Below are 25490 nucleotides of genomic sequence, written 5' to 3'. Positions count from 1 at the left end.
AAGGCGTTTGGTACGCTTTCCTTTATTGGTCAGAGCATTGAGTATAGGAGTTGGGAGGTCATGTTGTGGCTCTAAAGGATATTGGTGAGACCACTTTTGGAATGTTGTGTGCAATTCTGATCTTCCTTGTACAGGATGTTGTGAAACTTGAAAGGGTTCAGAAAAGATTTACAAGAGTGTTACCAGCGTTGATGGGTTTGAGGTAGAGGGAGAGGCTTAATAGGTTGGGCCCGTTTTCCCTGGAGCGTCAGAGGCTGAGGGGTGACCTTATAGAGGTTTTATAAAATCATGAGGGGCATGGAGAGGTGAAATAGACTTCCTGAAGAAGGGCCTGTGCCCGAAACGTCGAATCTCCTGTTCCCTGGATGCTGCCTGACCTGCTGTGCTGTTCCACCAATAAAGTTTCAACTTTGATCTCCAGCATCTGCAGACCTCACTTTCTCCTTTTCCCTGAGGTGGCAAGTCCAGAACTAGAAGGCATAAGTTTAGGGTGAGAGGGGAAATATTTAAAAAGGGACCTAAGGGGTAACTTTTTCACGTACAGGGGAGTGCGTGTATGGAATGAACTTCCAGATGTGGTGGAGGCTGGTACAATTGCAATATTTAAAAGGAATCTGGATGGATATATGTATTGGAAGGGTTTAGAAGGATATGGGCCAAATGCTGGCAAATGGGACTAGATTAATTTGACATCAATTTAGATTAAATCTGGTAGGCATGGATAAGTTCGACCGAAGTGTCTGTTTCTGTGCTGTACATCTCTATGACCGTCTTCTTACAATGCTTAGCATTCCTCCCGACTGCTGAGAATGCTTTGACCAGGCTGGCAACCTCAGATTATGCTTGTATTGTCTTGTGTGCTGGTCCTTGAGGAGGAATAAGTCTCACATTGAAACTACCCTGGATTGATACCCTCTATCATGTCTGGGGCAAATTTCAGCTTTGGTGCAGGGCAGCTTCAGATTGACAGTACTTATGTGGGTGAAGGGATGGCACTGAATATCCACTCTGCCGAGTTGTCCATGGAACAGTAAGTGGTAACTGAGGCAGTACCTGGACATGACAGACACCATGGAAGTGTGATAGCTCATTAAAAAGGCAAGATTAGAGTGGTCCTGGAAAAGCACAGCAGAACAGGCAGCATCTGAGGAGCAGGAAAATTGACGTTTCGGGCAAAAGCCCTTCATCAGGAATCTGATTGTAAGAAGATGGTCTTCCTGATGAAGGGCTTTTGCCCGAAACATCAATTTTCCTGCTCCTTGGATGCTGCCTGCTCTGCTGTGCTTTTCCAGCACCACTCTCATCTTGACTCTGATCTCCAGCATCTGCAGTCCTCACTTTCATCATTAATGAGGCAAGTTTGGTAAGTTTTGACAAGAGAACTTGTTGGGCCTTGCAAAAAAAATCCTTCAAATTCAGACTTAGCCAGAATAGCTCAACATTGTCAATAAGTTTTAAAAAAAATTAATTTAAAAACACTACTTGATTTATACAACTGGGAAGAAGCTTATTGCTGTCGACATTGTCCTCTACTACCTAGAAAGGCAGCAGATTCATGGGAACATTAAGTTCTCCAGACACCCAGCTTCCCAAGTCACACAGCACACCAACTTGGAATATATTGCCATTCTGTTGCTGTGCTGGTCAAAATCCTGCAACTCCCTGTCTAATAGCAGAGGATATGCCGACAACACACTCACCTTCTAAAGGGAAAATATAGAAATGGACAATACATGCTAGCTACACAATAAATATTATTTGAGTGTCATAGATATAAGAGATGTGAAGGATCTATGAGAAATAAGTAACTATAGATCAAAATTGCATAGAAACATCTGAGTTGTACAACTCAATACTTTTGAAGTTCAATGTGACTATTGTCTACACTAACCACCTGACATTTCAGAATATTCCTCAGTGAATCTCAAGTCTGAAATCACAGCTTACAAGTGAGGCATGGTGAAAAGTAGCCACATTCTTGCATTGCATTGCTTTTCATGCTTAAGTCCAGGCTCACTTACTAACCTTGGTAGTTGCCTCATGTTTGCATGAATTTCCTTTGTCTCTCTATTGTGGGTGTGAACAGCCCTCTGCTATTCCTGCATATCCTACTGCCTCATTTCACCTTTTCAAAGATTTTTCCTACAATTAATCTTAGAGTCATAGAAATGTACAGCACAGAAACAAACCATTTGGCCCAAGTCGTCCATGCCGACCAGATATCCGAAATTAATCTAGTCCCATTTGCCAGCACTTGACCCATATCCCACTAAACACTTCCTATTCATGAACCTAAAAAGATGCTTTTCCAATTTAGAAAGTTGTAGCTTAAAAATATGCTCTGATCTTGTGAGGATGTTGATCTTTGCTGGGTTAATAAGCTACTTCGACGGTATAAAATGCGTTTATGCCAAAATTGCATTTTCTATTTATTGTAACTTCAGGGTACGTAGATCCCATAATCTGAGAGGAATATATGCACGACTGCAAACTGAAAATCTTGAGCTCAAAATCGGATACAAAACCACTAGCAGAAGAGCGAGAAAATAAGAAAAATAAGTTTGGACATGATAATTTGTGTAACTAAATTGTCGTGAGTCAATGGAGCGGAATTACGACCGCTTGCCAGAGGCATGTCGCCAAAGTTAACGGTGAGGATCGTTGCTGTGCTGTTTTCTCAATGACACATACTGTACAATGTTCCGCAATAGAATATTTGTGGTTTATGTTAGAGGAGTGGCTCCATTTCTGACTCACTGGGATCAGGCATTTCCCGCCAAGCAAACAAAAACCACCTGAGATTTTGGCGCCAAAGCGTGTGCTGATAAAGAATGGGGGCATCTACTTTTTTTTTCCCTCTGACATGTTTCACGCGTGGCGTTGTTTTGTGAAGGTTTTCGTCCTTCCTTCACCACCTTTCGGCCTCCCTCTCTTGGCCACCTTTTTTTTGCCTCTCAGACAGCTCAGCGCTTCTCCTCAGGTGGCCAACCCAACACGATCCTCATAACCTCGCGCGATTTGCTTCGCGCCGCCGAGTTGCCCCTCAAAGGGCGAGGCAACAGCGGGGACCGCCCGACGCAGTGAGGTCATTGGTCGGGCGCGCTGACGTTCTTGGAGTGGGCGGTGCGGCGCCCGGGCTCGCAGTCCAATCGGAGCAGGGCGGCTATGCGCGCGCTGCAATAGGCGGGAGAGCGCGGGTTTGAATTGGATGCTGCGCGCGCGGAGCAGATCCGTTGGGTTCAAGGAGAAGGGGGGGAAGATTTAAAAAAAAACAATTGAATTCGCGGGAAAGCTTCCCATCCCCCTGTCACTGAGAAGGAGATTGGGGGTAGTAAAAAAAAAAGGCATCAGCGCGTCCGAAGTGATTATCATTCTTCGCTTTTGTTGAAGTGAGTGTGATTGAAGATGTGGATCCAGGTGCGAACCATGGACGGCAGGGAGACGCGGCACATTGACGGGCTCTCCAAACTGACCCCGGTGCAGGAGCTGAGGGAAAAGATCCGGGAAGCGTTCGGGGTGGAGGCGGATCGGCAGCGACTCTTCTATCGGGGAAAGCAGGTATTCTACATAAGAGGGTTGTACGTAGGAAGTTAACAGGAGGGCGCCCAATTTGAATGGGATGACTGAAGAGGGAACAAAAGGCTGTCCACATAAGCAAGTATTTAGCAACGAGCAACTCAAGCTGGCACTAGAGGGTTAAAAATATCCACCGCTACGCGCGGGAGAAGAGGATTCGCCTCCCCCGTTAAGTAATCGACAGAGCGGGGCTTCCCTGAGGATACCACTGTCAAAATAACATTCGTCCGTGAATAGATCTATAAAGATCTACTCTTATCTCTTTGGACTTTGACCATCCGCTCCCTGCTATTCTAATTCCGTGTTAAATCTACTTTTAAATGGTTTAAAAACTTCATGGCTTTCCAACTGCACCCAGAGGCGGGCTGTTTACACAGCAACCTAGCCTAATGACTGTCGCGCTACTATTGGCCCTGTCTCCTGCTCCGCTGTATCTGATTGGCCCGTTCACCTGTCAGTCAGCGGTTGGCCCACCTTCCTCCCCCAGTGTTTGGTTGCGCGGGAGGTCTGAGGTGCTAAAAAGGCGCTAAATGCCCGATCACCCGTTTGTCGATTTATTCTCAATAATTCACCGGGATAAAATTTCACCGCAATGGGGGCGAAATGTGCCCTCTCCTGCACGTTTTGCCGAACTTTTCATCATAATCATTTTATCCTGGTTGAAATAGTGATAAAAAAAATTTCATTCAAATACACAGGTACCGGGAAAACTAAGTATTAGTTGGCGCCACTCAGGCAATTTCTTATTTACGTACAGGATCGAATTGAACTAGTGTATTTCTTCAGAGTAACATTGCTGCAGACAGCATTTTCACCATTACAGCAACTGATGCACTGACAGGGAAGTATGCTGTTAATATGTATTGCGGTTGGGGCAGACTAGTGATAGTTTTTTTTATTGCTCCAGGCTTTTAACTGTAGAAAGCATCTTTGAGCGCCACCTATGGAGTCCTGCTTTAAAATGTGACGTTCGTCCTCAGGAGCAAAGTTAAAAATTACACAACAACAGGTTATAGCCCAACAGGACTAATTGGAAGCACTAGCTTTCTGAGCACTGCTCCTCCATCAGGTGGTTGTGATGAGGCAACCACCTGATGAAGGAGCTGTGCTCCGAAAGCTAGTGCTTCCAATTAATCCTGTTGGACTATAACCTGTTGTTGTGATTTTTAACTTTGTACACCCCAGTCCAACACCTGCAACTCCAAATCGTGTCTTCAGGAACAGCTGGTGCTTCATGACAGTGGGTCACATATTTGCATGTGTGCCGGATCTCTCCAAACCAGTTTCTTGATTGTTAAAGTGTTCATCTTAGAATTGAGAAGTAGATTCCATCTCTTTAGCATTTTGTTTCACGCAAGTTGGTGTCCACATTTCCTACATTACAATCATGAGTACACTTAAATTATTTTGGTTTTAAAACTCTTTGGAACAACCTGATATGTTTTGTTGACAGCATGGAAAAATGTTTTGATTTGTTACGTCAGCCATAGAACTTCTCAGATGGCACCAAATTTGGCGAACCTTCTTGACATCGGCAATGGGCTGCGTTATTTATTAAGGGGAGGTGGTGGCCTAGTGCTATTATCGCTGGACTATTAATCCAGAAACCGAGAACGATGTTCTGGGGACCTGGGTTCGAATCCTGCCACTGCAGTTTGGTGGACTTTGAATTTGATTTACAATAAATCTTGGGTTAAGAGTTGAATGAAGAAGCCATTGTCAATCGTCAGGAAAAACCCATCTGGTTCACTCATTATCCTTTATCTGCAAACCATAGCTGGTCTCGCCTACGTGCCACTCTAGAGCCACAGCAATGTGGTTGACTGAACTGCCCTCTGAAATGGCCGAGCAAGCCACTCAGTTATTTCAATTGCTAGAAAGTCACAACAAGGAAATGAGGCTGGATGGACCACTTGGCATTGAACTTGGAACCAGAAAAGACAACGGCAAAAACACAAACAGCCCTGCTGACCATGCAAAGTCTTCCTTACCAGCATCTGAGGGCTAGAGCCAAAATTTGGAGAGCTGTCTCACCGTCAAGCAATAGATTGACATAGTCATTCTTATGCAATCATACCTTACATATAACACCACCATTACCATCCCTGGATATATCCTGTTCCACCGGCAGGACCGACCCAACAAATGTGGTGGCATAGTGGTTTATAGTCGGGAGGGAGTTATCCTGGGAATCTAGATTAAAGTGGTCTTAGAAAAGCACAGTAGGTCAGGCAGCATCCGAGGAGCAGGAAGATCGACATTTCGGGCAAAACCCCTTCGTCAGGAATGAGGTAGGGAGCCTCCGGGGTGGGGTTGGGGAGAAGGTACCCTAGAGTACGATAGGTGGTTGGAGGTGGGGATGAAGGTGAGAGCTTAGAAAGGAAGGTTGGCAGGTTCCCACCTATCCGCTCCACCTTCCTCTCTAATCTTCAGCTGCTTCATCAATGACCTTCCCTCTATCATAAGATCAGAAATGGGGATGTTTGACAATGATTGCACAGCATTCAGCACCATTTGCGACTTCTCAGATATTGAAGCAGTCTGTGGTCAAATGCAACAAGATCGGGACAATATCTAGTCTTGGGCCGACAAGTGGTAACATTTGCGCCCCACAAATGCCAGACAATGACCATCACCAATAAGAGACACACTAACCACCGCCCCTTGACATTCAGCAGTATTACTGTCACTGTTGACATCCTTGGGGTTACCAATGACCAGAAACTCAACTGGGCTCACCACATAAACACAGTGGCTGCAACAGCAGGCCAGAGACTAGGGATACCGTGGCGTGTAATTCACTTCCTGACATCCCAAAGTCTATCCACCATCTACAAGGTACAAGTCAGGAGTGTGATGGAACACTTCCCACTTACCTGGATGGGTGCAGCTCCAACAATGCTCAAGAAACTTGACACCATCCTGGACAAACCAGCCTGCTTGATTGGCACCACATCTACAAACATTCTGCAGTGTACCTTGTGGATAGTATACACTGCTGCTTCATTCGATCCCACTACCATTGGCACTCAGTAGTAGTCTTCGAGGAGAAAGTGGGGGCTGCAGATGCTGGAGATCAGAGCTGAAAATGTATTGCTGGAAAAGCGCAGCAGGTCAGGCAGCATTCAAGGAACTGGAGAATCGACGTTTTGGGCTAAAGCCTGAGCATTCCTGAAGAAGGGCTTATGCCCGAAACGTTGATTCTCCTGCTCAGTAGGAGTGTCTGCAATCTACAAGATGTATGACAGAAATTCACCAAAGATCCTTAGACAGCACATTCCAAACCCATGACCACTTCCACCTAGAAGGACAAGGGCAGCAGGCACTTGGAAATGCCACCACCTGCAAGTTACCCTCCAGGCCACTCACCTCTCTCCTTGAATTCCCTCCCTACCGGCATTGTGGGTCAAATCACAGCAAGTGGTTTGATTCAAGAAGACAGCTCATCACCACTTGAAGGGCAAATAAGGATGGATTATCAATGCTGGCCAACCAGCGATGTCCAAGTCCTACAAAGTGAATTTTAAAAAATTTACAACTGATAGAGCTAATAATCATTCGATAAGCTTGACTTCTGAGGTATTTTCATTTCTTTTGAAGTTTGTTCTCTTTAAATAAGAATGGATGGTTTCAAATAATGGTAATGGTAGTTCTTACAGCTTTGAGGAAAGTTTTAAATCTTTGTGATAACGTAAAAAGAAATTTTGAGCAGTTGCTTTCTTCCAATCATACTTCAATGGTCATGTATTGAATTGTTGGATCTACGGTGTAATCTATCCTTTAAATTTCAAGTAGGTCGAGGATGCCATATTTATTGTTGGCCAGTTCTGTGTACAGCTGCAGTAGAATGGATGTTTATGTTTATACACGTGGTTCCTCATTTCGGTTATTTTATTTTTAATAAATCTAACTCCACGAGCTCTGTTCAGCTCAAATCATTGCTGTTGTTTTCTTCCTCATGGATATGTGTTCCAAATTTAATCTTAAAACTTCTAGTGAGAGAGCCAAGTTGACATAAGTAATTGTTGCTAATGCATCCTTGTGCACGATGTGCCTCAACAATCTCACATTGACTTGGCATAGCACCTAACTCATTGCTCTCCCATGTTTTGCTGATGTGTATTATATAAAAAAATCACTTTCAATGTCATAGAGTCATCGAGATGTACAGCATGGAAACAGACCCTTTGGTCCAACCCGTCCATGCCGACCAGATATCCCAACCCAAACTAGTCCCACCTGCCAGCACCCGACCCATAACCCTCCAAACCCCTCCTATTCATATACCCATCCAAATGCCTCTTAAATGTTCCAATTGTACCAGCCTCCACCACATCCTCTGGTAGCTCATTCCATACACGTACCACCCTCTGCGTGAAAAAGTTGCCTCTTAGGTCTCTTTTATATCTTTCCCCTCTCACTCTAAACCAATGCCCTCTAGTTTTGGACTCCCTGACCCCACGGGAAAGACTTTGTCTATTTATCCTATCCATGCCCCTCATAATTTTGTAAACCTCTATAAGGTCACCCCTCAGCATTCGACGCTCCAGGGAAAACAGCCCCAGCCTGTTCAGCCTCTCCCTGTAGCTCAGATCCTCCAACCCTGGCAACATCCTTGTAAATCTTTTCTGAACCCTGTCAAGTTTCACAACATCTTTCCAATAGGAAGGAGACCAGAATTGCACGCAATATTCCAACAGTGGCCTAACCAATGTCCTGTACAGCCGCAACATGACCTCCCAACTCCTGTACTCAATACTCTGACCAATAAAGGAAAACATACCAATCGCCTTCTTCACTATCCTATCTACCTGCGACTCCACTTTCAAGGAGCTATGAACCTGCACTCCAAGATCTCTTTGTTCAGCAACACTCTCTAGGACCTTACCATTAAGTGTACAAGTCCTGCTAAGATTTGCTTTCCCAAAATGCAGCACCTTGCGTTTATTTGAATTAAACTCCATCTGCCACTTCTCAACCCATTGGCCCATCTGGTCCAGATCCTGTTGTAATCTGAGGTAACCCTCTTCGCTGTCCACTACACCTCCAATTTTGGTGTCATCTGCAAACTTACTAACTGTACCTCTTATGCTTGCATCCAAATCATTTATGTAAATGACAAAAAGTAGAGGGCCCGATCCTTGTGGCACTCCACTGGTCACAGGCCTCCACTCTGAAAAACAACCCGCCACCACCACCCTCTGTCTTCTACCTTTGGGCCAGTTCTGTATCCAAATGGCTAGTTCTACCTGTGTTCTTTGAGATGTAACCTTGATAACCAGTCTCCCATGGGGAACCTTGTCGAACGCCTTGCTGAAGTCCATAAAAACTTACTGCTCTGCCCTCATCAATCCTCTTTGTTACTTCTTCAAACAACTCAATCAATGTGTTCTGACATTTTCAATGTTCAATATCTGTTTCAACAACTGGTAAGTAGTGACATGCTGATTCACTTGTGGATTGTAGATAGTGCTCAAAATCTGGGTAAATGTTTAATTTGACTTAATTTCAACATTTAAGTTTAAATTTGCACCTTTATAGATTATTTAAAATAATGGTGAAAGATTGCAGGGTGTTTGCTTGTTTTTTTTCTTGGCTTTCTCACTCATGCAAACAATTTGACTACCCATATGGCTATTGCTTCTCCGATTTCAGCATTGTCTGACAAGTGACCATTTAGTTGGGCATAGTGAAGCAACCTAATTGTGATAAGATGTAAAAAGAAAATTTGAACTGTGGCTTAGCAGCATTACTTCCTATCATACTTCAACAGTCATGTATCGAATTGTTGGATCTACGGTGTAATCAACTCTTTACTATTGCTTCAGTGCAGCACTTGTGCTTTTTTTCTCTCCTGAGAGAACAGAACTGTGGCGTATTGATGATCTGTGCTTGCAGCTTCTGTTTGTAATTCATTGGAATTGGTGAAAGCTTGAGAATGAATTAGCTGCCCTTTATGTGGACAGAGCATAGATATGAAGAGTTAAATAATTGCACTTGTAGCACCCATTTGTTTAATGTTTCATATACCAGAACGAAGAGTGAGAGGCTAGATTCTTGCCACAGGATGGTGCTGTCATAAATTAAATTTCTTTCCTACAATAGTGGAATCTGCTTTTGAATTGATGATGACTGCAATCATAAGAATATTAGTATATTTAAACAACTTATATTCATTTTCTATTGGCTGTAATGATAGTGTTAATGCCGGAGATATGCTGATTCTTTTTTTACTTACCCCAAAGTCTCAGTTCACTAATTTCAAAGCCAGATCAGAGGATGACAGTCCTGTCTTTCATGATTGTTGGAAGTAGTATTCTGCACATAATGCCGTTCAAAGAAGATATTTTTAAAATTAGCTGGCAAGAGCTCTGGCTTCTCTGATGTACTTGACATTGTCAATCCATCAACCAACATCAGATCGCTGTTTGTGGGATCATGCTATTCAGAAATTATCTGCCATGTGCCCTCCTTTACAACAGTGATGGCACTTCAAATGTCCTTTTGTTGGTTGTGAAATGCTTTGGGACATACCAAGGTTATACATGGTACAGAAGGAGACGGAAGGCATCAGTTATGAAGAGAAGAACTAGGAACAGGAATAGGCAATTCAGACCCTTAAGCCTGCTCCACCATTTGATGAGCTCATGGTTGATCTCCTCTTAACCTCAACTCCACATTTTTGCCTAGTCTCCATAACGTTTCAACTTGTTACTAATTAAAAATTATCCACATCTCAAACTTTGTGTCCAAAAATCCATTGTACTCTAGGAATGAATGCCAGGGATTCATGAGACTTTGAGAGAAATAACTTCTCCTTGTCTTTATCTTAAATCTGCTACCACAACCTTAAAACTTGACCACTATAGGAAGTGGGGCAGCTGCTAACAACCAGGAGGTCCTTCAATTATAAAGCCTCCACTTCAGAGCTGAACTGATTACAGATGTTGGAATGCCAGTGGATGATTTTGAATTAATAAAGATCAATTGTTTTGAATGGCACAAAGATTAGTAATCAGCCAACACAGATTTTGAGTGATTGTCAAAAAGAGATGACAAGAGGAACCTTTTATCTTAAAGATAATGGACGGTGAGTTGTGAGCTGACATCAGTTTTCTGAAAGGTGGCAGAACAGGATCCAAAATAATTTTCGGAAGACAATTGAACAAATAGAAAAGAAAAGGTTATATTTAAATAGTGCCCACTGGATATCTTGAAGCACTTTGCAACAAATGAAGAATTATTTTTAAAAATGTAGTCATTGTATAGTTTAAAGGAGGTGCAACACAAATAGTCATAATGAGCAGGTAATTTGTTTTTGTGATGTTGATTGAGGGATAAGTATAGGCCAGGATGTCAGGGAGCACGTCTGTGTTCTTCTTCAAAATAGTGGCATGAGGTCTTTTATGCCCACTAGAGGGGGAAAATAAGGCTTCGTCTCATCTTAATTAAGTATGGCACTTCTGAAAATACTGCATCCCCAGAGTGCTGCACTGTCATGCCAGCCTTTTCCTTGAGTCTTAGAATAGGACCCAATCCAGATCTTTGTAACTCAGCAGTCAGAGCTGGTGATGGGCAAAATGATCTCCTGTGGTGTATTCCCCAACGATTTTAAAAGGCACAAAAGCAAAATGTGTCTGATTTTGGAAATCTGGTGTTAAAGCCGAAAATTAAGGCAATACTCGGCACAGTAGGTAGCACCACTGGAGGGAGGAACCCAGTCAGTGTTTCAGGCTGATCTTTTAGCAACACAAGATAGGAGTGATAAACAACCTTTTTAAGTAAATACATCCTCCACCATTTAAAACATGCATGTTTAAGGTAAAGACTAGATTACAAAACCATACAACTCTGGAATAGACATTTCAGCCCATTGTGTCTAACCTGTCTCTTTGAACGATTTGTATCGATCAACATAATTTACCTTTGTGCATTAATGTTGATTTTAAAGCTGCTATTTGTTTTATTTCATGCCATGCTGTGATATGACTGACAAGGGCAGAATTTACTGCCAATGCCAAATTGTCCTTGAACTGAATGACTTGTTCGGTCATTTCAGAGGGCAGTTAAGAGTCAGCCAGACCAGGGGAGGCTGGCAGTTTCCTTTCCTAAAGAGTAAGTGAAGTCTCCTCATGAGTGAATAGAATGGTTGTTAATAGTTTGAGATTACCTTCATTTCCAGGTCTACTAATTAACATGGTGAGATGTTGTCCTGTATCTCTAGAGCATTGGCCATAACCTCTGGATTCTGGATCAGTGGTGCTGGAAGAGCACAGCAGTTCAGGCATCATCCAACGAGCAGCGAAGTTGACATTTCGGGCAAAAGCCCTTCATCAGGAATAAAGCTCTGGATACTAATCCAGTATTATTACCACTCCACCATTGTGTCCCTCAGCTGTTTTCAGTATTTTGTTCATTGTTCCCAAAGTAGCTGTGTTTCCTTTCCTTTCATATTTTAGAGATGTATCTAAATTCAAGAATAAACATCTAAATAAAACAAAAGTGAAGTACCAAAGGAATTGGAGATCTGAAATAAAATGGAAATGCTGGAAATACTCAGCAGGTCTGGTAACATCTGTGAAGAAACAACAAGAGTTTTCATTTCAGATTGTTAACCTTTCATCAGGATGAGAAAAAAAAACTCATTTAAAATTAAATTGTGGGGTTACAATCCAGTTCTGAAGAAAATTTTTAATGGACTTAAACCACCACAGATACTGCCAGAACTGCTCAGTTTCTCCAGCACTTCCTGTGTTTGTGTGGGTTTACAGTTTGTTCCCAATAACATGACTAGAAACAGGAAAGTAATGTCATTCAAAGCCATATTGACATCCTGAACAAAGTCACTGAAGTACTGATGATGAACCAGTGTGACAGTAGCTTGTCTGTGCTTGTGACTCACTGCAAGGTATTTAAAAGTGACCTGAGGGGCAACTTTATCACACAGAGGTGGCTCATGTGTGGAATGAACTGTCAGAGGAAGAGGTCGAGACAAGTACAATTACAAGATTTAAAAGACATTTGGATGGTGTTACAAAGTCAAAAGCATGTATGTTCACTTTAAAATAGAAAGTGTTTTCTGAGTTTTGAAGTAAGCTTAAAGTGCAGGTTCAGCTGCCCGAACGGAAAGGCTGGGAGATGAGCTGTATGAAAATAGATATGTGTAGCAGATGGCTGGTAAATGGATACCTGAATTTTGGTTGCTGTTTTGACAACAATTCGAATATAACCAATTAGTTTACATCAGGTCGAGGATACTAAAACTCAATCGAATTTGAATTTATTGTGTTGACAACTTTGGACCAATGAGCCGGTACAATCTTGGAGGATATTAAACCAAAAAGTGGGCATTTTGAAAATTGGTCAGAGAGCAACTGCCAACGATCAGGCGAGCAACTGCTGTAGAGCCGGAGAGCTAACTGCCCATTTAAAATCTTTCTCTAAAAGGAATTAGAAGACACTATCAATCAAAGGTACCTTTTCATGTAAAACATACTTCATTAAAAAGGAAGGAAAAAAAACCCAAGGAGATCAGCAGATGGAAGATTGAAGACAGCGGAGAAAACAGTGGCTTGAGATTAAGTTAATGTAATGTTAATAATTGTATTGGAACAGCATTTTTGATAGAGTTGGGGTCAGATAGTAAGTACTTAAGAAAAGTGGGGCTTGGATTTTGTGAATAGTTTTTGTTTAATGTTCACTATTGGAGTTAGGAAAAATTAATTTTTTTTCTTTAAATAGTGGAAATTGGGAGACCTCTGTCACTCTCCTAACAGATTACGAGGTGAACTTTTCTGGGCGTTTGGTTTTAATTAACAGGGATTTGACTTCCATGTCATAACAGGCTGGTACACGAATAGGAAAGGTTTAGAGGGATATGAGTCAAGCGCAGGCAAATGGGGCTAATTTAGTATGGAAAACACGGTTGGCAAGTGCTGTTCAAAGGTTTCTTGGTTGCATTGTTTTTAACCCATCCTTCATCTTGGTAGTAGAAGAGTTGGTAATGTGGATAAAATCATAATATTTTTGAGGTACTTATGACCTGCTTTATTAAAAACAATTCTGGATTTTCCTCTTAAAAAAGCAGGGGCATTGTTCTGCAATGTAAATTATTTTCACATAATAACTGCCTTTTCTACTAACGACAGTAATACTTGTTTTGGTAGCTAAGAAAATTACATCTTTTTCCTTACCCTCCCTTTTTAAAAAATTTCTGGCTGTAATTTGATGAAATTGAACACAAAATTTCCATGGGATGTCGCTATTACATATGAAAAATGATTAGAGAGCCTCAATTCAGAAAGTTTCTTAGTAATGTCTAACTTTTTTTCCTTTATCTCTTTAGATGGAGGATGCTCATTCGCTTTTTGACTACAATGTGGGACTTAATGACATTATCCAGCTGCTAATTCGTCAGGTTGATCAAGTTGTATCGAAAGGCACCGCGAGAAAAGAAAAAGATGCAGAGCTCTCTGACACAGACTCTGGATGTGGTTCTGCACAAAGTGAATCAGATAAGAACTCTAATAGTGGTGAAGCTGCTATGGACTTGGATGGACAAGCAGGAACGTCCAGTCAGTCAGATCTCATTGACCCAGGGTTTGGTTTATATAAGGTAAGCAAACTGTACATATCAATGTACAGTTCTACTAAGTAATTTTATATCTTTTTAAAGAAACTGAATTTTCTATTTTAAGATGCTAACTGGGAAAACTGATGGTATTGCAATAAATAAAGCGTTTTTTTTTCGGTTCTTGGAGTCTGATGTTTCCCCATCTCAAACTACTATAACTGCAGATTTAATCTTGCATTTGTCATGTTAATGCTTTAATATACAAGAGTATTGTCTTTAATATTTTAGAGATCGATACAAATATATTAACATGCCAAGGAGTGTTCTGAAGACCTATCTCCAGAGTTAGCTATATCTGTAGTCAAGTTGATATGTTCAACTGCAACAGTGATATCTGCCCAACTTCCTTTAAGTATGACTCATGCAAATCAAATCTGATGAAGGGCTTTTGCCTGAAATATCAATTTTCCTGCTCCTTGGATGCTGCCTGAGCTGCTGTGCTTTTCCAGCAACAATCTAATCTAGACTCTGATCTCCAGCATCTGCCAAATCAAATCTGGTCAATTATAGCTCCATTAGATTACACCCTCATTAGCATTTAAGTGACAATGTCATTGATGCTGTCAAATGGAATTTATAATGTGCGTGAGCCTGGATGTTGACTTGTTATGCATTCAGGACCAAGATGTTTCATGAGTTGTGAATTGAACTAAACACTGCAATCAAAGAACATCTCCATTTCCAGTTTTATAGTTGAGGAAAGTCATTGTCAAAGCAACTGAAAAATACTGGTCTGAGCAGGACACTGCCCTTAGAACTCCAGCTGAGATGATTGGCCCCTGGATAACTGCTAATTTCTTACTCTGTTCTCACGAAACGTCCAAGAGCAGCAATATTACTACCGTTTTCCTCACCACAAATGTTGCCGGATTGTCGAGAATTTCCAACATTTTCTGATTTCCCTCTTCCTTTATGTATTGTTATAATAAGTGCCCAAGCTCCCCCCCACACACACACACACCCATCACCACCACCACCACTGTCGCCGCCACCACCACCACCACCATCAATGCTTTACTGCCACGATAGTCAAATGTTGCCTCGACCTGCCCTAATCTCACCTCTGATATTCAAGTCTTTTGATTACTTTTATGTCGATGCAATAAGATCTCGAGTTATGTGGTTCTGGCAGAAATCAATAGTGTGGGTCTTCGACTAAACAGAATTCAATAAATTATTGACATACTTGGATGTTCGCATGTAGCTTCTGGAGGAAAAAGCATTAGTGAATGCCGGGGAAAGCTTTGTGTTCGTCTAGTGAATTTGCAGTTTTACTGAGTGGTAAAGTCATGAACCAGAATATAGGGCATTTTGGTGTTTAGACCCAGAGCTCCACATTAGTCATAAATATGATTTTACAACAACTGGTATCGTATGTAAATTATTCTTCTAGCCTTCACCTCTGAACCTTGTCTGTACTTTGGATGTTTATGTTTTGGCAAAGTTAGGATTCACAGTTCGTGATATCTTCTGAAGTAATATAATGCTGCAAAACATTTTTCTGATTGGTCTATGGAAATGATTAGGAGCAAACTCAGTTGCAGAAACCTATACAAACCAGACAGCACTAACTTGGAAATTATTTATTCTTGTATAGAATATGCAGACTTCATGGTTTAAATGTAAGATTTGGCAGTGTAGGTATGTTAGGTGGTTTTAGTAATGGCAAGTGTGCCCTTTTGCTTTATGTTGTTGCCTTAAAAGTTTTGTCTTACGTAGTGGGTTAAGTAATTTCTCCTTACAGGGAACCTAGTAATGTGCGATTGCAGAGCAATTTGAGATTTTGAATTTGTGCTTTTTTTTTTTAGATAAATGAATTGATCGATGCTCGAGACATGCACATGGGTGCTTGGTTTGAAGCTGTTGTCATTAATGTGACACAGGATGAAATTGCAACTAAAACCAGTAATGGAGAGTCTGCACATTCAAGCAAAACTACAGAATCAAAGATTGCTGCTGAAGATGTGATTTATCACATTAAATATGAAGAGTATGTTAAAATGACATAATAAAATGAACACTTTTAATTGCTTCTATTGCTTTTTTCATAATTGCTGGGAATAGGACAACTTTCTCCAATTTCTCCCATCTATTTTTCTAGCTCCGATTCATATTCCCTATCTGATGAAGATGTTTAACTTATAAACGTGATTTCATGTGAGGTATTAAAAATAATGCAAATAGCATTAGTAGGGTGGACTTTAGTGCTGAGGTTGGTTTGGAGGCAGGAGATATTTAATCAGGCAATGGTTGCTGAGTAAAGATGCAAATACTTTCTAGTTTCTGCTCTGTCTAAATCCTGATGATTGATGGCATTAATCAGGCAATTAATGCTTCAATTGTTGGATTTGGAACAATAGTAGGCAGGTTAATTGTCGTATGGGAAGCTTGAAAAGCAAACCCTGGTGGAGCTGCTTGAATGCTCCTCGAAACGGGTCTCTGTCCCTCATTCATAAAATCCTGACAGTGCAGATAGCAGCCATTCAGTCTATAGAATCTGCACCAATTCTGAAGAGCACCACCCCCCCCATATGCCTCTAACCCCACATTTACCACATAGTCCACCTAACCTACACATATTTTGACTATGGAAGGAAACCGGAATATTTGGGAGAAACGCACACAGACACGGTGAGGACATGCAAACTCCCCACAGTCACCCAAGCCTGGAAACTAACCTGGGTCCCTGACGGAGGCAGTGATGCTAACCATTGTGCCACCAGCAGCGGCAGTGCTTGTTGATGGGACTGGTATTGGGAAGTATTGGAACTTGACTGCTGAGAAACATCCGGCACTTTGTTTTTTCTGTCTACCCTAAAAAAAAACAAAAAACAAGTCCTGCTGTTGCTTATCTGTATTTTGCATATATTGCTGGCAGATGCCACTGTTCCAGTGACGCCCCTACAACAGAGAGGTACTGTCCTTTGGCTGGCAGTTTTCGGGGATAGATTTTTCACTCTCTCTTGTCATCCTTAATCCTGAGAAGGCCCACTGCTGACCACTGGAAGCCTGAGTGGCAATTTCTAATGTTGGGCCTTCTCTGAGTGAACTGACTCCAGGCTGTTTCTGCTCCCCAAATAACTGCTGAAATCCCCACTGCATTAAATACTACCCAACTTGTTCATCTATGATGATACCATTTTATTTTTGTCTTGACGATTGAGTATCATCTTCAAGAATTAAGATTGACTCAAAATCTCATTAATACTTTTGCTGCACTCTACATGGTTATGTATATCAACATAATATGAAAGTTCTGAAGCTAAAATTATTTATTTACATCTATGAAGTTACCCAGAAAATGGAATTGTGCAGCTGAGATTGAAAGATATTCGACCGCGAGCGAGGGTGGTCTTGCAGTGGCACCAACTTCATGTTGGACATGTGGTGATGGTGAACTACAACCCAGATGAACCTAAAGAGCGAGGATACTGGTATGATGCAGAAATTCTACGGAAGAGGGAGACTAGGACTACAAAAGAGATCTATGCAAAAATTCTTCTAGGGTAAGGATGTTAAATGTTTTACTCTTAAGCTTTTGGACTTTTGTTTCTGCAGTACTTGTATTAAGCTGTTGATGAATTATGAATTATTTAGTTTCTTAAATGGAGTGGGTTGTCTCACTCAGTGGTCTGATTTGAATAGATTTTTGTGTGTGTTTTTAAGAACTGTTAGAGGCTTCAACAACTTTATTACGTCAAACATTGGGAAGTCCACCACCTTTATCTTTAGTTTGCAAACTCCATGTCTTTGCCCATGTTCATTCAACTTCTTTTTGGAATAGTCTGTTGTGACAGTATTTTAAACTCTTACTCATTTGTTTCACAAAGCAGACAAAGTAGCAGTTATTGAGGTAGCCTGCGAATTATTGAATAGTCTTCATGAAAGACAAATTGGAATTGAGAAACATATGAAAGACGTGTACCATTGCACTATCCAATCTCAATACCATCTGTGTTGGGTCTGTTTGTTTCTGACCTTTAAATTCTGCAGTATGTTCCATTAGGGGATACACACATGCAAATCGGTAACCTGTTTGGTCTAGCCCACAACTGACACAGTATATCCTTATTATAAAGCACTGTACATTCTAATGTGACTTGAGGAAAATCACTAAACATTTCTAAATATTGACTAAAATCTTTTAGAATGCTATGATTTGCTATAACTTTTGCAGAAAAAAATTGCATTGTTGTAATGTCAAAGTTTTATTTCTCCCATCTATGTGTCCCACGAATGTGTACTGGAATCCAGCTGAAAGCAGGTAATAGCCAGACATATTGCCTTTAGGCATTTTGTGTACATAATCTTTTTTGATTTTTGACACAGAGATGCTGGTGATTCTTTGAATGATTGTAGAATCTCACTGGTGGATGAAATCTACAAGATTGAGGAGCCAGGAAGCATTGGAATCAATGGATCTGAAAGTCCTGTGAAAAGTAAGGTTGCTGAGGATTGTTGGCATGTCACATACAAATTCCTTGCGACTTTGGACTGAATGGGTATTCTTCTCACACATCTTAATTTGAATTTGGCACCAGAGTTTGTATCGGTGAAAGTTTGTTGCTTTGGTTTATTACATAAAACTTGGATCTAAGAGAAAGCACAAATGAATCACATTTGTGGGGTGTTGGAGATCAATGTCACTTCTTTTAACAAAGACAAAAATGTCACTATGCCTGGTTGTAGAAATTATTCTTTTAATGTATAGTGTGTGTACATCTGCATTTTGTTTTGAAGATGTATTCTCACAGTATTGATATTACTGTCAGTAGTGCGTTGACAGTTAAGACTGTCAAATCACTGATACCAGATTAAATAGGGATAGCAAGAACATGAAACAGTTTGATTTCAATGAAAACCTGAATTTTTTTTGTGTGATGCTCTTCCTAAATTGCTACTTTTAAAAATTCACATTTTAATTTGGTGCGATTTGAATTTGAGTTCTGAATTTCTAGTCCTGCAGGTGGGTATGGTTGGGTATATGAATAGGAAGGGTTTAGAGGGATATGGGTCAAATGCTGGCAAATGAGACTAGACTAATTTTGGATATCTGGTTGGCATGGACGAGTTGGATGGAAGGGTCTGTTTCCATGCTAGACATCTCTGACACTGTGACGACTGCCCTGCCCCTAATTGGAATAGCTGATGGATGTATTAAGTCTTCAGCACATAATTGGGTCCTTTGATTGAAGTTATAACTTGAATTGTTCAATTTACTTGTTTTGTTTAGTGAATATTAGGCTGGATTTTTGTACTGGGACCAGATGTTCTTGTTTCTCCAAGCAGCCATGTAATATAATAGCTTTCTGAACTCAGCTGACTGCCTTTGTGGAGTTTGTACGTTTTCCCCATGCCTGTGTGGGTTTCTACTGAGTGCTCTGGTTTCCTCCCATAGTCAAAGAATGTGCAGGTTAGGTGAATTGGCCATACTTGAACTATAATATTATAGTTGGGGAAATTCCAGAAGGTCAAGCAAATGGAACATTTGATGGATGCCTATTGTACTTTGCTGACTTGTTTCCTTCCCAAGAAATTGAAAGGTATGTAGTATCTCAGTACTTTTTTCTGTTTTATACCTTTTTGCCTGTAGGGCAGAATGGACCTGAATGCAAGCATTGCAAAGATAACCCTAACAAGGACTGCAAACAATGTGCCTGTCACATATGTGGTGGAAAGGGTGACCCAGGGAAGCAATTGTTGTGTGATGAGTGTGATATGGCCTATCATACCTACTGCCTCAATCCTCCTCTCACTAGTATTCCAGAAGTTGAAGACTGGTATGTTGGCCTCAGCTCTTGCATTTGTTTTGCTTTGGTTGAGGAAAGAAAAGAACATGAGTAATGTCTGAACTTTTTCTAGTATGTTGAATAAGCTTTAATGCTGCTTGCATTGTTAGTTCCTCAGGTAGCTCACATTCCACTGAGAACATGTGTGAGAGTATTGCTGATAATTTGTTTTATTAGCCTGGATCTTTTGCATGCAGTTGAAGTGCGTACCTGACTATGCCTGAACATGATTATAAAGCTATCTTGTCTTTGTGAAATATCCTACCTGTGGGAATAGCAATAGAGAACAGAACTGACCTGACCCTTTAAATGACATTTCTGCTATAGCTGAAGAACTGAGTTATCTCTGTACAACCCCATAAGATTTTAGACAAGAGCCAAAGTACTTGGTAGGATGCAGTCATAATTATATGAACAAATTTGATGGATTCATTTACAGATTACAAAAGTTCCATAATCAGTGCTCCCAAGAGTACATGGTGGAACCAATTTGCAGTTTTTTTTCTAATTGTAAGCATTAGAAGCCCTTGGACTACTTTGTCGCCATGATCAAGGCTGTTGATCAGTCAGCCCTTCCACTTTCTTTCCTTCCCTCCCATTTGCTGTTCCAGCCAAACTTTTTCTAAAGCTGCCCTTCCCTAGCTCAGAAACCACAGCTTTCTCCAAATTACTTTCTATTTCTTCTCATATAAACACATAGCTCATCTTGCCCACGAGACGCATTGTTTGCTTCCTCAATCTGCTAACCCACCAACTTCCCTTCCAGATCCAGATATTGTTGATCACGCCTTTAAATCTGCCATCTCTGCTCCTTTACTGATGAGACCGACTCTCCCACCATTCTTACTATCTTTTCTTTTCAAAACGCCTTGTTGCTGGCTGTTTTCAAATCTGTGCCCAGCTTTCCTCGAACTCCATAATTGAATCCTTCCAATCAGGTTTCAGTCCTTTCTTCAGTTCCAAAGTAGACCTCTGGTAGGAACTTCAAATCATGTCTTTTCACCTCCAGACTTGATTATTGCGCTGTACTCCTGTTTGGTTCTTTGTGCAATCTTCCTTTTAAATTCTGTTGTCCATTTCTTCGGTTAATTGGATTTAGTCCCAAGCTATCACCCTTCTGTTCCCTGTCTTACATTCACCATCTCAACTTTAAAATTCTCATGTTTGTTTTTAATTCTCTTCATGACTTGTACCTTACCATCCCATCCCTGTAATATCTTACAGCAACCCTCCCCACCCCACCATATCCCTTAATTGTCTTAATTCTGGCTGTTTCCATTTTTCATTGCTACAGTATTAGTGTGTATCTTAAGATATCTACATTCTAAGTTCTAGGAACACCTCTGTGCTCTCTACATCTTTCCTCCTTCAAGTCTGGCCTAGTGGTATTATTGCTGGACTGTTAATCCAGACACTCATGTAATGTTCTGAGGTACTGGATTCAAATCCCATCATTGCTAGATAGTGGAATTTGAGTTGAATAAAAATCTGGAGTTAAGAGTCTAATGATGACCATGGATCCATTATTGACTGTCAGAAAAACCCATCCGGTTCACTCGTGTCCTTTAGAGAAGTGACTCCAGACCCCTAGCAATGTGGTTGTCTCTTTACTGCCCTCTGGTATGGGCGATAAATGCTGGTCTAGTCAGTGATGCCTTCATCCTGTGAATTTTGAAAAACGCTCTTAAAACCCACATCTTTGGCTGATTCATTTCTTTTGAAATAGCCTGCTGGTCTACGGACATTCCTTAGGCAATGGAAAGTGTCAGTCAAAGAAAAGCATTTAATTGTGACGTTCAAAAAATGCACATATACACCTTCTACTGATGTTGAGGATTTTAGCCGACTGAAAGATTTTCTTTTGCCACGTTTGTGAAGCTTTGTTGCAGATTGTAACTAACCTCGTTAGCCAACTCAAAGTGTGCCTGATCACAGGTATTGCCCTCTATGCAAGAATGATGCTAATGAAGTGGTGCTTGCTGGTGAGAAGTTGAAAGAAAGCAAAAAGAAGGCTAAGATGGCTTCTGCTAACTCTGCCTGCCAGAGAGACTGGGGCAAGGTGAGTAAAATTTAAAGTGAGGTGTGATGGTGCCAGAAGTTTGAAGCAGCTATATTTCAAACATAGATTGAAGCTTTAATGAAGGCAGAAATTAAATAAAAGCAATCCACTCCTAGGATATTTAAAGTGAGATTTTGATAATATAGCTAACTGAAGAATTTACCTTAAATAATCCATAATCATTTTCATTCCTAAACCTGTGACTTTCTCCAGGATTAAGTAATTTTAATGAACACTTAACTGTAAACTACCTGAAGTTGACAATGCTTCAAATTAGCCTCTATAGTAAAACTTAAAAAGTGTGAGCAGCATGAATAGTTATAATAATGTACATAGAGTTATGCTTATTACCCTGATTTTCTGTTATAATGTATCACTTTCATCTACACCTAACAATAAATCTGCAGTCAGGACCTTGCTATGCGCTCAGACGTTTTTTGTAAGTAATTAATATGGTTTATTCCAGGGTATGGCCTGTGTGGGCCGCACAAAAGAATGTACAATTGTTCCTTCTAACCACTATGGGCCTATTCCTGGTGTTCCAGTAGGCACCCAATGGAAATTCAGAGTCCAGGTATGCTTGCTTTTCGTGTGAGGTTTTGGATACATGAAGTAAGCTGGAGATATTTCATTAAATGATATTTTAGTCAATCTATTTAACTTCAGTCAATTTATTTCAACAGCTCTACTTTATATAAATCAAAAGATAAAGGTTAAAAATGTGCTTCAGTGACTGAGAGCAGTGGTTGTTTATACCAATATGGAGAGATCATTGACAATCTTAATCGATTTTAAATTTACATTATATGAGGGGTGATAAATTATGTGAAATGTACCTTTTCAAAAAAAAATCATTCATGCAATGTGAGCATCGCTATCCATTAATTGGTCATTCCTAATCACCCTGAGGGCATTTGAGAGTCAATGACATTGCTGTGGATCTGGAATCATGTATTGGTCAGATATCGCAACTTTCTTCCCTAAAGGACATCAGCTAACCAGATTTTATTTCCCTTAAAATGATTTCATTGTCGTCATTGGACACTTAATTCAAGTGTTTTGAAAAATTGAATTCAAATTCGATCATCTGCCATGCTCTGATTCAAACCAGTGTCCCTGCAACTGGGTCTCTGATTAATCATTTTGCAATAATGTCAGAAGGCCATCACTTCTGAAGCCTCAGTATGTACTTGATCTCTAAAGTCAACCTAATGAGAGAGGTTAGATTCCTTGGGTTTTATACCCACGTTGCTATCCAGCAATATTTACAGAAGTCCTTGAATGTTGATGCTACACAGGAATAGGATTGGAGCTCAGTTCTTAGTCCCACTACCTCTTCGCAGTAGTCAAAAAATGTACCATTGCAAACTGTGAATAGCACATACCTTTGTGCAATGATCTCAAGGTGAGTATAAAAAGTGATACCTGAAATGATTTCTAGTCTGCTTAGATTACACTGCTATGAACATGAAGGATTAGATTGTTTTCTTCTATTCTAAATTTTCTTTTGATAACTGTGAATTAGGCTGGTAAGTAATCCATTACAAATCCAAATCCCCATGAATGACACTGAATTAGAATTAGGTTTCATTATCATGCTTACTCAAATATAGTGTTATAAAGCCGAAGTTGACCCTTCTCTGGGGACTAAAAGCGAAACACTAATGAGGAGCACCTCGCCCTTTAATCTGTAAAAGGAGTGTGAAAAGTGGTGTAACCTGCTTTTCAGTAACACCTTGTGGTTAAATAAAATTAATTCCTGACACTCACTTTAAAATCAACAAGTAATAATTTATTTATCTAACAGTGAATAAATTAACTAAACTATTAACAAACTGAATAAATCTCTTTTAACTCCTAACTACAAAGAAAAATTCTAATGGTATGCTGTTCCAATAAATCTAAATCCCACTCATTTTTAAAAAAGAAAATTAGAATTTAGTCTCTCGAAGTTACAACTGGGTTATGTGTTTTCCGGAATACTCGTCCCTTCCCTGTTGATTTTTCTGTCAGGAATATTAACTAGTTGAGCCATTGGTACCACTGTTATTTAGATGGTGCTTTCTGTAAGACATAGAGGAGACTTTGAGACCCTGCAATTCTCTCTCGAGTGCCAAGGGCCGTTAACTCTGGCAGATTGCAGGTAGCTCCAGGTTCTTTGTCCAACTGCCCCTTCTTTTTATACCCTTGCAGACTTATCAATATTTCTTGCAATAGGATTGGCCCTATGTTGTCAAAGCCATCATACTTATATTTAATAGATTTTTGGTATCTAAGTGCCTGGTTGTAATTGGTTGGCTAAATTCAAAAGTCTGTTGTCTTGGTTTAAAAAAAAACTGCTGCTTGGCCTGCTAACTGTACGAGCTTTTGATACAAATGTTTCAATTTGGGTGTACTTGCCAACTTTCAAGCTGCTGCTCATAGATGTCCATTTTAACTCTCTAAGCACAGAAAAATCATGTGATCTTTTAAAGGGACCAAGCAATGCTTTCACCCCAGCACTTTGCAAGTACCAAATTCTAACTTTCTGCCTCCCAATCTATAAGTACTGTACTCAACTTGGCAACAATATGAATACATGAGTAAAGTGAAAAGTGTATAAAGTCGCCATTTTCTGCTGCTGGCTTGGTTACAAAACCAGAATTTAGAAAAACAACAATAGCAGAAATAAAAGAAAGCCAAAAGTTAAGAAAAATATCCAGATTTTAAAGTCTGAGTCTTATCTCCATAACAAGTGGGCAAAGAAGTGGCAGATGGAAAACAATGTGGACAAGTGTGATGTTATGCACTTTGACAAGAAGAATAGAGGCACAGACTGTGTTTTTTTTTAAATGAGAAAAGGCTTTGGAAACCAAAAAGTACATTCTGTTCTGATATAACGTGATAGTTCAGTTTTTGTGCGATCTCTCATGTTTTACGGTGATCACGCGATAGCCGTGTCATTTAAACTAATGGGGCCTGAAATCGTGTTATAGCCAATACAGATAATGAAAATTTATGTTATACAAATAACAGTTTAAATTCTTCAATTGCCTTAAAGCCAATTTGCATTGAAGAAACAAATGTTATAGCAGAACTGACTGTACAAAAGATTTTGGGTACAAGTCTTAGTTCAAGATTCTCTTGGGGGAGGCAATAGTGTAGTGGTATTACTGCTAGACTATTAATCCAGAAACTCAGCTAATGTTCTGAAGACCTGAGTTCGAATACAACAATGGCAGATGGTGGAATTTGAATTCAGTAAACAATCTGGCTTTAAGACTCTAATGATGACCCCGACGCCATTGTCGATTGTCAGAAAAACCCAATGGGTTCAGTAACACTCAGTAGGGAAGGAAATCTGTCATCCTCACCTGGTCTGGCCTACATATGACTCCAGACCCACAGCAATGTGGTTGACTCTTAACTGCCCTCTACAATTAGGGTTGGACAA

General features: G+C 40.4%; 1 protein-coding gene across 1 annotated transcript in view; it reads left to right on the top strand.

The window, feature by feature from the left end:
• Positions 1-3223: 3223 nt before the first annotated feature.
• uhrf1 (ubiquitin-like with PHD and ring finger domains 1) overlaps positions 3224-25490 on the top strand; it is a 37407-nt gene continuing 15140 nt past the window's right edge. Inside the window, exons 1-8 of the mRNA XM_043720915.2 lie at positions 3224-3558; positions 13922-14191; positions 16018-16199; positions 17500-17715; positions 18539-18648; positions 19803-19989; positions 21934-22057; positions 22524-22631. Coding sequence (XP_043576850.1) covers positions 3406-3558; positions 13922-14191; positions 16018-16199; positions 17500-17715; positions 18539-18648; positions 19803-19989; positions 21934-22057; positions 22524-22631 — 1350 coding nt within the window. The 5' untranslated portion in view covers positions 3224-3405. The remainder of the gene's footprint in view (positions 3559-13921; positions 14192-16017; positions 16200-17499; positions 17716-18538; positions 18649-19802; positions 19990-21933; positions 22058-22523; positions 22632-25490) is intronic.

Source organism: Chiloscyllium plagiosum, unplaced genomic scaffold (genome assembly GCF_037043375.1).
Source record: "Chiloscyllium plagiosum isolate Xiang-an unplaced genomic scaffold, Cpla_swu_hap1 HiC_scaffold_28, whole genome shotgun sequence".
NCBI classification, from domain to species: Eukaryota; Metazoa; Chordata; class Chondrichthyes; order Orectolobiformes; family Hemiscylliidae; genus Chiloscyllium; species Chiloscyllium plagiosum.
Note: the sequence above shows the minus strand (reverse complement) of the source record. Positions and strands in the feature narration are given on the sequence as shown.